The 12,152-nt window shown below is 41.9% G+C and overlaps 1 protein-coding gene and 1 long non-coding RNA gene across 2 annotated transcripts; one reads left to right on the top strand and one right to left on the bottom strand.

Moving 5' to 3' along the window:
* Positions 1 to 8,126: 8,126 nt before the first annotated feature.
* LOC109624960 (golgin subfamily A member 6-like protein 1) lies at positions 8,127 to 9,481 on the bottom strand. The gene is made up of 2 exons (XM_020079894.2): positions 9,306 to 9,481; positions 8,127 to 9,221 (listed from the first exon to the last, which is right to left on the bottom strand). Exons 1-2 carry the CDS (start codon positions 9,315 to 9,317, stop codon positions 8,745 to 8,747), a joined length of 489 nt encoding a protein of 162 aa, XP_019935453.2. The 5' UTR covers positions 9,318 to 9,481; the 3' UTR covers positions 8,127 to 8,744.
* Positions 9,482 to 10,254: 773 nt separating this feature from the next.
* LOC138411364 (uncharacterized) lies at positions 10,255 to 11,125 on the top strand. The gene is made up of 2 exons (XR_011244000.1): positions 10,255 to 10,385; positions 10,531 to 11,125. It is a non-coding gene; the product is annotated as an uncharacterized lncRNA (long non-coding RNA).
* The last annotated feature ends 1,027 nt before the right edge of the window (positions 11,126 to 12,152 follow it).

Raw genomic sequence — 12,152 nt, forward strand, 5'->3', positions numbered from 1 at the left:
GTGTAGAATAATCTGCTCCTTTTTGTGTTTGCTGTGTGAATGAGGGGTTCGAACACTGACTTCATCACGCACAGCAATGTCAACATACATACACAGTGTGAAACATCACTTTGTCCATTGGAGGCCACCTATTGATGTTACCCTGGTTGTGAATATGTAAATAATATTCTCAAGGGAAAAAGATTCAAATCCATGTGTGATACAGGGGTTGTGTAATATGATGTTTTATTTTCATTTATTTATTGAAAGTAAGATTTAAAGAATTCTGATTTCACTGTATGTCTGCTTATGTCTGCAGCAATGTTGCCATTAGGTTTAGATCCTTTGAATGAGAGAAAACTTGCAGTACTTGTCTTTTCCCTCCGCAGCTGTGAAACTGCAGTATTTCTACAAAACCTGAAAATGTTTGCTTTTGTTTTGGAGCAGAAATCCCATCCTCCCTCTGCCCTGAGAGCAGAGCTGTGCTGGGCCACTGTGGCTAGTGAGCACCACTCACTTCATTGGCCCAATGAAATACAGTGTTCATTAGGCCATTGATCAACTAGTCTCATCCTGTCACAAGATTACAGCTGGCCAGCGCACTCACCTACACACACACCTACACACACACACACACACCTCTGCGGTGAGACACAGGCCTGGTAAGTGGGGTCAGAGGTGGCTTGTAGTAATCCATCTAACCAGCGTGACAGCGGCAGCTAATAAATCACTTATTCATCGTTTAATCCATCGTCTGTCGCCGCCAAACTCTCAGAAAACAAAGCTTTTACAAAACGCACTCCGTGCTGCAATGCAACCCTGCATCCATACAGACAGGTGCCCCACAGCTCTGGGACTGCATATGCCATCAGAGATAGATGGCGCAGAGAGTTGTTCAAACGCACCTTATTTATTTATACTGTTGACTTTTTTAATCAATCACATTAAGTGCCTGAATCAAATCACCTCATGCTCATGAAGCTAACATGACATAAATGAATGTTAATTAGTGATGAAGTGATTTTTCAGTAGTACGCTGTCGTCAATGGGCCATAAATCTGCCTTGTTTTTATGTCATCAGAAGCTGAATACCAGTTGAGAGCAGTTTTCAAATCTGTTTCACTGTGGATTTTCACACTATCATGATAAACACAAGCAACACTTGTTTGTGGTGATGTTGAGGATTTCTGCCATCTGTTAAATGCTCTCTAGGATGTTATAGATAATTGCAAACAGATGCTTTTTTTTTTTTCTTTGAAATAACGACAATAAATCCCAAACCAAGACAGAGACAAACCAAAACCAAAATACCCTCAGAGCTGACACGACTGGCTCACAAGCCTCACAAGGAGAATGGTGCACCGCACATGTCCGAGTGAGAGGCTCCACAGTTACTGCGGACTTTCTGCACCTGGCTCCCGAGTACAAAGTGTGTAGAAGGTCAGGAGAATCCACACACAGCAGGGGATCCCCCGCTGGATTTACTGCGAGCAAGTGGGGGGGGTTGATGAAGAAAACAAATATATCTGGGTGTAAAAGCAGTGTCTGTGACACAGACGAAGATATCAAGAGAGTTTCCTATTGTACATCCCTATAGAGTTTTGTAAATGTTGAATCACTTATTTCTCTCCATACAATGTCACTTGTGGCTCGTGTGAATCCCATCTTCTCCATGTTAGTGTCTCCTCTTTTTACCGTTAACACGTTTTGAATGAGTTTAGTTCATCCAGTGAAATCGACTTGTCTCCACAAATGAGCAGGGTAATCATTACTTAAATATACATACAATAAGATTGATGAAAGAAGTCTCATCTGGACCACGGTGCTGCTGTGCTGGTGTGAAAAAGGCTTTAGGTTAACAGGATGTATGTTAAATTTAGTGAGACTTCACTGTAACTTACTTCCCACACAGTTCACTCATGTGTATATAAAGTCCTTGTGTCCAGCCTTTTGAATTAAAGCTGCATTCAACTTAAAAAAAACCCTCTCATTCCAGCAGCCTTAATTTGGTCTTCCTTTCTTCGTCTTTGCCCATCGCTCCTCTTAATTCACGCTTTTCCAAAGCGTGTTGTCTCACCTGACAAGAGAGAGAAAGGGGAGAACGAACGAACTGGCGGGCGGACTGAAAGAGAAACGAAAAGAGCGAGAGGGAGGGAAGGAGGAAAAGGAAGGGGCTGATCGTACAGTTTAATTACCAGCCCTGACTTGTAAGTGCTCTGGTGGGGAACTATACACGACCCAGCTACAAGAGACAGCTCCGCTCCATCCCATTAGAGTGGGAACAGAAGGATACATCGCTGCCTGTTTCCTCCTGCTGTCCTACAGTCCTTCACTCCTCTCTGGCCTCCCTTTCTTTGCATTTCCTAAAACTTGCCTCCGTCTCTTTCCCTCGCCACTCCCATCTCTATCACTTACCATTGCTTAACAGGCATGTGGAGTACATAAAATAATTGTTTGCGAGATAAGGTCTCTCTGTGGCATCCCCTTGTCTTCATGATTGAAAGTGGCTGGGTTAAGAACATGAGTAAGAGGTTAACGGTAATAAAAATAGCTATTAAGCATATATTCTCTTCCGACGTGTCACTCCAAGAAAAAGAGAGGGAAGGAGAGAGAAGGAGGGAGGGATACTGGCACCTAATTACAAGGAGCGCACTTGGCTGCTTTTATCAGTAATTGGACTATATAGCCCTTCATTATAATTTACTTTCTCCCCCAAACTGTGATAATGCAGACAAGCAGAACTGAGTGGGCCTGTTAGTGGCCCAGAAACTGACACCAGTTAATGGTTAATTATAATGACTAAATTAAAGGAGTGACGGTGAGAGGCCACTGGATAAAGCCCAGGCACTTAATTTAACAGGATCACTATCAGAGAAAACTCATGAGTTCAAGATTGGAAATAGAAGAGGAGAAGTTAAGATAAAAATAAAATGGAAAACAATAGCGAATTATTTTTTTGAATTTGGTTGTTTCTTTTATCATATTGTTGTAGAGCTGCAGATTTGAATGTGTGTCCAGGGAATAAGTGACCATTAACTGTCCCACTGTGATTGATAGGGTGAAAACAGATTTTTATTTCGGCGTCCATCCGACAAAATGCGTCTCACTTTCAGCAATTACAGCTCGAGACAATGTAACACACAGACAGACAAAGCCAGGCTCATGTGGCGTTGGCAGGTCGGCAATAAAAACACAGGCAATCAGAATTTATTTTAACCATTTGGACCTTGGGCTGTTACCGAGTATTTTCCTCCATCTTGTTCTGTCACTGAGCCATTGTTAAATGGAACATTGATGTCAATGAGTAATGTGATTACATGACTTACTACAGGTATTTTAATTATTACAATTAAATCACAATTTTTAGATTCAGTAAATAGTTCTCCACCGAGGCCCAACAGAGCCCTTTGGGAAACCACATCTAAATTTACCAGATCGTGATTTTCATTTGGATCTGCACTGAATTGCACACACTCAAATGAATGTGTCAGATTTTTTTCATCAAGATCCATGAGTTATTCTTGTGTGATCTTGCTTGAAAACATGGACAGGGTTGAAAACATAACCTCCATGATGGTCCAGACTGTTGGGTGTCTACTTTTTAAACACGACAAATAAGGTGCAACGTGTGTGTGCGCCAGATTTGGAGTCAATTTGTCAAAGTGTTACAGGAGTTCTTCATCTGACCTGTTGACAATCTGGATGTCCTAGAAGAAACTGCATTAAAGAGATTAAATGATTAAACACTGTAGCACGATGCTGCTGAAGTCCAGGAAAACAATGAAGGCAGGTGTTAAAATGCTTAAATATGATGGTATAGTTCTGTTTTATTTTATTTACATTAAGCCGATGACTTCCTTTATGGAAAGAGATCTAGTTGGTTTTGGTTATAAAGCCTTGAACTGCTTTTTGTTTGTAATAATGTTGTGCCGCCACAGAGGAGTCAACACAGGGATGATGAGACAAAGCCAAGAGGGAGCACAGAGACATTAAACTGAATTTTCTCAAATACATGATGTGTTTGGATTGTGACAAATTATGTTGTTTTTTTCTTTTGTTTTTTATCAGATTTTTTTCTTTAACCATTGTCCTGCATTAAGACCAAATCTATTCTCTGTCGAGTGGGCCAGCAGGAATTACAATTGACACTTAAGAAAACATCCAATTTAAAAGATCATGAGATGAATCAGTTCTAATTATGAGGAGTATCTTTATCATGTGATTTTTCAGGAGTTAATTTATCTCAATGAAATCAGAGAAACTGCTGGAAAAAGAGGGTCACACTGCTTCCCGAGCTTGTGCATCACGAGTCAGGACACAGTTGTAAACTACAAAAGTCAGAATCAAAGTCAGTTGTTGCCGGATCAGCCAGTGCACCAGTTCACAGCTGAACTGCCTCCTTTTGTCGAGGCAAAGTGGTTCTTTACTACCGCTGTGTGAAATAAACCATCAGCATACACATGAGCGAGTACCATGTCTCCCTCTCTCACAGCCGCGCACGTGCGTGTGCAAATGTTACTGTATTTCCGCGAGTCAATAGGAATCAGAACTGTCAGAGGTCTGACAGGATTTTCACCAACAACCTCGCCGTTGATAGTGCCGCACTCAAACACGACTCACTGTCACATGCAGAATATCAACTAAGATGACACTTGATGTGTATTATCATAATCGTGCGATTACATGTGTATTTCAGATTTTCCCGCTTCAAATGTGAAGCGTGTGCAAGTGTGTGACACCGTTAGACTATCGCTTGCTCTCTCCTTCCTCCACACAAACACACACACACACACACACACACAGAGAGAAACAGTAAATCCGTGGCTTTGTGTCGCTGTCTCTTCTGGTCCCTCTGGCTTTGCGGTAGCAGAGTGGCTGCCCCACTGATCCCTTGGCATCACACATCTTTGGCACACTCTGCGCACTAAGGTAATCATCATCGTCATCTTCAGCACCATCGTCTTCATCATTAAGCTGGATCAGAATCATCATCTTACCCCCCTCTGAAAAAGCAGCCCTCCTGGTGGCATCCACCCACCCACACACACTCTCACACACACACACACACACAAACATTCCTGTTCACACACACAGTGGCAGATCATCGCTGCAGCTCTGTGGCTCTTCTCTAAAATCCCCTGCACCATCAAAGGGAAAGGCCTGTCTGTCAGTCATGTGGGTGATTATGGGGCTGAGTGACAGCGGACGACTGACACTAAGCAGCCGGGTTGAATGCACCTCAGTCAGGCCTGGCAGGTTTGGGTGACACCGGGGGCTGGGCCGCGTCCCTCACGTACAGGGATTAGCCTCGCCAACTGCCATCTCAGCGCCACTCTGCTCTCACTCACACTAAGTGGCAAACACACACTCACACAGGCAACACATGAGGTGAAGAGTATACATACAGTACAAAAAAGCAGACATGTTTTGCTGTATGGACACACAAAACAAACCACACACACACGTAGTGCACATTCTAATATAATGTATTGGTCCATCTCAGCTCCAAAACTACTGTCAAACTGTTGCAGTCACATCTTCTCCTCATAATCCCGTACATGCAACAGACGCAGACTTTAGGTGCAATTTAAAGCATCGGCTGTTTCTAAAGGGGTTCAACACCAGCTTGTCCACATGCGTTAATGTAACTAAAGCAAAAGATAGAACACACCTGAACACACATGCATTCTAACTGCACAAGTTAGTCATTTTAAGGGTCAAACAAACCAGATATGCATAAATACACTATGGGCTACGCAACAGCAACACACACACACACTGCTTTACTTGCACTGTGATCTCCCAATGTCTCAAGTCACACATTGACTTCACTGCAGGATGACTTGGTTCAAGAGGTGGGATTCAGACATGTGAACCTTTGTGCGACTTGCCGACATTTAAATAACACTAAATCAATAGGCTGCACGGTAAATCAGTTTGTAAGTCAGTCTGAGTGCGTAATGTGCAGCAGGTTTTTGTTTTAATGGATAGTACCAGAGAGCAGATACAAGTTCCAGGAAAAACAATATAAGTGAATGTGCATAAGTTAAAAATGGCAAAGAAAAAAAAAAAGGTTTTATGTTTGACTGTAATAAAAATGTGTCAAAACAGAGAAGCTGCAATAAAAAATGATGGAAACAGATTTTTTTTAATACCTCCTGCTTCTTCTGTTGCAGATGTGCGACCACATCTGTCACAAGCCACAGAGTCTGGATTTGTAAAATCATACAATGAATGGGTTTCAGCCGGGATGTGTGTAACTGCAGTGTGCCCAGGTTATGATGGCGTTTTCTTGTTGCGTGTCACCTTTCTTTTGTGTAGCCACAGCTGCTGATGAAAATATCACCTTGCACAGGTGAATCAGAAATGCTACATTTCTTTGGTAATGACACAAACATTATCTTGGCAATATAAATTTACAAATAAGAAAAAATTTGAATTTGTGTCCATGTCATCGACGACAATCGATTGGTCTTGATATTTGCCATTGGGTGAATAAAAATAAAGCAAAGGTTATTTAACCTCATCTCTTCTTCACTAATGAAGGTAACAAACCATTTTCATGTTAAGTGGAAGCTGCTGTGGTTGTTTTTCCTCTCACTAGGTCACGCTCACTGCCAGCTGGAGGGTTGCAGAAGACATTTTCTTTGAATGTTACATTATCCTCTTCATTGACATTTGGGTGCCACTCAAAGGTACACTGGAGAGTGCTCGAGTATTGTTAATGGAGTTGATGAAGGTTTTTTTTCTTCTTTTCGCCTTTTCTGTCATGTTCCACTTCGACAGGGACGATACCTTCCACACCAAGCCATCAGCAAGCCTCATTTCACCTCTCAATGAGACAGACCATAATGAGCAGGGCTGAAACCCAGATCACTCATCCCCTCCCTCCCCCTCTCTCTTTCTCCGTCCCCACTGTGCCCGCTGCTTTTCTGCCACACACCTCACTTCTCTCATTAACACCCACACCATACACAGCGATCTCTCCTCCCTTCTCCCCACCCATCCATAACCTCTCTAACCTGGCAGGCTGCACACCTTGAGCTTATTCAGCAGAGTCAAATGCCACCCTCTTTCTCTCCGGCAGCCACTCTTCTGCTCCCCTGCGCTCACATTCACGCCTCGCCTGCCTCTTGGAAATGGGATTGTCTGGGAATCCGACTCTGCCTTTCCCCAACAGGATAATTGAAAATGGGACTGCAAGGGCAAATATAAGAAGAGAGAAAAGAGAAATGCCACATTCTTTTGCAGCCTCTCCTTACTCACACCCTGCCTGTTCATATATAAATGAGGCCCGAGTGGGAGTTTCAGGGAGTTTAGTTTATCTAACACTCAAGCACTCTGTATTTGAAAATCTAGTCCGAATAAGGAAAAACCATGTTCACGTAAATGCAATCCAAACACATCATGTATTTGATCTTTTACACCTGTATGACTGCAGACTTTCCTCACACGTTTACATTTCTCTTGGTATTAGCTTTAAAAGCTACCGCATGTATGTTGACAATGGATCACTACTGCGGGTCGCTCCTACTAACAAACCCACAGAATTATCTGCTGACTCTGCACTTATTCTCATGTCTGCAGTGTGTTCACTGTGCAATGGATGGTTGTTCTCAGTGGAGAGGCTCTGAAAACCAGTGTGCACTGCCTTGCGCAGCCACAGACGAGCTGGGTCACAGAGAGGAGCATTTTCCAGGAGTTAGTGGAGACTAGAACATCAGACTTAACATTCATTAAGTGGCCAGAAACGCAACTTTAACCAAATGTTCCAAACTGTAAAATATTATACTTAGTTACAGACATTATGTAGTTTCAAGAAATCCTCCTCTTGACATCTGAAGCTGCTCGTCAAAATATTTGACCTAGGATGCATCATGTTTCCTATCTAAACCAACGTCATTTGCGTATTGAAGTGCAATCATAATGTAGGCAGAGGCAAGAAAACAGGAATGTTCAGAATATCAGGCTTAAATGCAAAAGTGCAGGATCAGATGTTCCTATCCACATACTGCACACTTACTGTATACAGTGGTGGCTGGCCAATAGAGGGCGCTAGGGCACCGCCCCACCACTCACCACATTATCTTGAACAAGAAAAAAACAAAATTTTTTAAGTGTGCAAGATAAATATTTATAGTTAATGATGAGTAAAGTTGTTTCGTTCATTGACGTTGTCTGACTTGTGACGTATTTCCGCCCTGGGGCGCAAAAATCTTTGCCCATAGACTCTCGTTAAAAGTTGCACATGTGCAGTAGCTCCTCTTTAATATAAGAGATAGGACCATGCTGGGGCACGCCTCTCCTGCACCCAGAGCCACGCCCACAGAGCTCATCATTACCTGGTTAGCTCAGGCTAAGGAGCTAGGCTACATGCTACCCGCTACTGTTAACCGGCTAGCGCTGCAGTGTTGTTGCTCCGGGATGGTCGCGGTCGTAACAACGAACCGAACAGAAGTAAGTTACCTTGAAACTTTACAACAACAAAACCTATTGATTTATCTATTATCATAATCGTACCACATATACTTACATGCCTCAAGTGGTTTTTAATGTTATTGTGGTAATTTACCGTTTATTTAACACGTCTAATGAACAGATTGAAGCAAGTTCAGAATCAGAAATACTTTATGAACCGCGCAGGGAAATTCAAACTTTAACTAGCTTTAGTAAAGGGTTGTGTTGTCATTTGATTGTAAACCTTCTTCTCCTTCTCCTGTCACCACAAGCTCAACCCTGCTGAAATCCCTTATTAAAGGGGCCACCTACTCCTTCGGAGCCACATTGTCCTCTTCCAGAGCCTCCACGTTGTTGCTCTGTGCAGCCAGTTTGCCACTGTGGGCTTTAGAGCGAGCTGCCATTTTCTCCTTCACCCTCATCAGAAGCTCATCCTGCTGTTTGAGCTCCTCGTCCAGAGCCTTCAGTACAGCCCGTTTGCCAATCATGGCTTCAGAGCGAGCTGTCATTTTCTCCTTCGGAGCCACATTGTCCTCTTCCAGAGCCTCCACTTTGTTGCTCTGTACAGCCAGTTTGCCATTGTGGGCTTCAGAGCCAGCTGCCATTTTCTCCTTCACCCTCATCAGAAGCTCATCCTGCTGTTTGAGCTCCTCATCCAGAGCCTTTATTGCAGCCAGTTTGCCATTGCGAGCTGTTATTTTCTCCTTCATCCTCATCAGAATCTCATCCTCCTGTTTGAGCTTCTCTCTCAGAGCCTCAATCTTCAACTTCAATGTTCCACGAGTCTTAAAAACAGAAACATGGATTTCATTTTTAAAAAGTCCACTCAACACAACCTGAACATACATTTAAAAAAAAAAAAGTTTTACCAGAATGTCCATTTCGGTAAAGGGGGGTTTGTGGTTAAGAGAGCAGTGTCTTCTTGATTAATTTATACTGAACAAATCAGTTGTTGTCTCCGTAGGCAGGATTGATGTCTTCACAAACGAGGACTGTGGTCTTCTCAGTTGACGGTCTGTTATTCATAAGTTTGGTAGTTCGAAGGACCAAAGAAATGTCCTCTACAGTCTGTAGGGTTTTTGGTCCTTTGATTGACATCTAAGGATTTGCAGGCCAGCAATCACTTTGATGGTTGCCCCCACAAAAATCATTAAAGATGGTTTTTAAGAAGCAACAGTTTCCATGGCGATTTTTGTAACTATACAACATGGCTGCCCCTGGGGGTTTATCAGGTTGACTTCAATATGATGCACATTGTTGCAGAGCATACACAAATCTTTAGCTAGGCAGCTACTATAGACATGTTCCACAATCCCTCCCCTTGATGCTTGTAGTATTTTTATTTTGTATATGTAAATCTTTGTTTCCTATTTTTATTATTTCTATATTTATACTTGCACAAATACACCACAGCAAATTCCTTGTATGTGTAAACCTGCTTGGCAATAAAACCAGATTCTGATTGATGACAAACAGCAAGTTAACACTGAACACTTGCAGGCCACAGGGTTTTAGTGGAACTAGACCATCTCCTATGGCAATATTTATAAATACACAACATGACTGACCCCGAGGGTGTTTGTATCAGGTTAACTTCTGTATCTTGCACATCAATACAAGTGTACAGGAATCATTAGTATTTTAATGCAGTGTACACGGCTGCTGGGCTAGGTAGCTATAATTAGCATGCAAATGCCAAACAGCAAATCAGAAATGAGAATTTGTATTTGACTTCTCTGAAGATTCTCTACTGCCCTCTAATCTCTTGCGTTTGGCATCACGACTTGCTGACAGTGATTGCAGCTTCCTTCTAGGTGTGATGTGAGTTGTTGATTTGTTTTCAGTTGCAGTCGCACTGGTTGTTGCAGGTATACAATGGCAGTGCCATATTTTTTAGCTAACTGTTAGATTCACAACATTTTTATAACATTTTTTCAGACACTGTCAAGGTACGTTTGGGATATAGCACTGCTGGTCAGTTCTCTTCTTTGGTCCAAACTGAAATATGTCAACAAAAACAATGAAATCTTGTATAGAAAATAGACTGTATATAAAGATATACGACACATCTTCACTTCCTGCAAAATATCTCAGGTAGTGAGGCTGCCATCTCGTGATTTTGCCGTCATTTGGCACCTGAGTTTGAACAGCAGTGGTCATACAATCTCTTCTCCAACCTCCATTCGAGAGCAGAACTTTGGTTGAAAAACTTTGAATTCTTGAAATTGGACCAGATTAAGCTGATATTAAAATCAACTAACAAGCCTGCGAAAAAGGTAAAACGTACACCCGAGGATTTTCCCATAACTGGTCCAGCTGAAAGGCTTGGCTAGCAGGTTGTATAGAGTATGAGTCATAAGATATCCAGCAGTATATGGCACCTCCTTTTATTTTGTCTTCATAGTGTTTGTTAATAGCACTGTGTGTGTTTCAGGAATGTGCACTTAGTAAACACTAAGAACGAGACTCAGTCTGTAGTCTAATGATGCATACTCTACTTATTATCTGAGCACACGGCAACAACTATTAATAATTTACATTATTTATCAATCATATTATTATAGTTTAGTTTTTTAAATTTGGTTCGTGCAATATGCAGTAAACTGTTAGCTATCTGTTTTTGTGTAAAATGACTGACATGTTTATTTTTGTTTATTGATTAAATAAATACCTACTATTTCACAAAGAACTGGTATCCTGCAGTTTGTATTAAATCGTAGTGAGATGGGTGCTGAAAACTGAGTATGGCACGGCACAGCCCCACCAAGAATATTTTCCGCCGCCACTGACTGTATATATGATAACCCCAGGTGTAAATGGAGTTCAACTGGCTTGTTTTCCAATGTGAATATGCAGATTTAGCCAAGGGATGGGGAGCAAAAATTAGCAAATATTTCAATTTGTTCATTCCAGGCAGCTTTTGATTTATATCAATTTCATGCCTCCCATCAGGTGCCATATCATAGACGAAGGTAATAACCCAGAAATAACCTCGTTATGGAGACAGCACTGCGGTCTGGGCACAATGAACTCAGAGCTGAAGAATTAGTGACCTGGAAAGTGGCAGGGAGAGTTAATGGCATTAGCTACATCAGACACACAGCGAGAGAGGGAGAAAAAAGGAAAAAACAGAGGGAGCAGGAATCATTGCCACCGCAGCAAAGGAAGGACGCATAAAAATTAAAATGAAAATAAAAGGAAGGATCCTCTGATGGCTCATTGTTCTTCTCCCCCTCAACATGGCGCCTTTTGATATCAAGAACACAGCATTGTTATGAGTATTTTACCATCAGCATTATTATTATGATAGCTGTTTGAAATAGAGATGCAGCTATTCTTATTGTCTTTGAGTCTAATTAGCTGGAAATGGGAGAAAAAAATGTAAAGTAGGCCGTTAATGAATTATTTCCTTTCATGTATTTTATAGTGCATCTTCTGTTGTTTGTGGATCTGACGTGCACGCACGCTTTGCATGTACAACAGCTTCTTTTACCTGCTGACAAGAAGTGCAGGCTGTGTAAATGTCTGTGTGTGTGTGTGTGTGGGTGTATAAGTCCACACATGTGCTGTGCAACTACGTGACAAGAAACTAGGGAGAGCACGTTTGTTTGCTTGTTTGTTAGAGAGTCCCTCGTACATTAACGAGTGCTTACAAGTTGCTCTTGCTAATGTGTGAGCCTACATTACAACATGAAAAGACAAGATTGGAATAAAAA

The sequence above is a fragment of the Paralichthys olivaceus genome, chromosome 1 (assembly GCF_024713975.1).
Source record: "Paralichthys olivaceus isolate ysfri-2021 chromosome 1, ASM2471397v2, whole genome shotgun sequence".
Taxonomy (NCBI): domain Eukaryota; kingdom Metazoa; phylum Chordata; class Actinopteri; order Pleuronectiformes; family Paralichthyidae; genus Paralichthys; species Paralichthys olivaceus.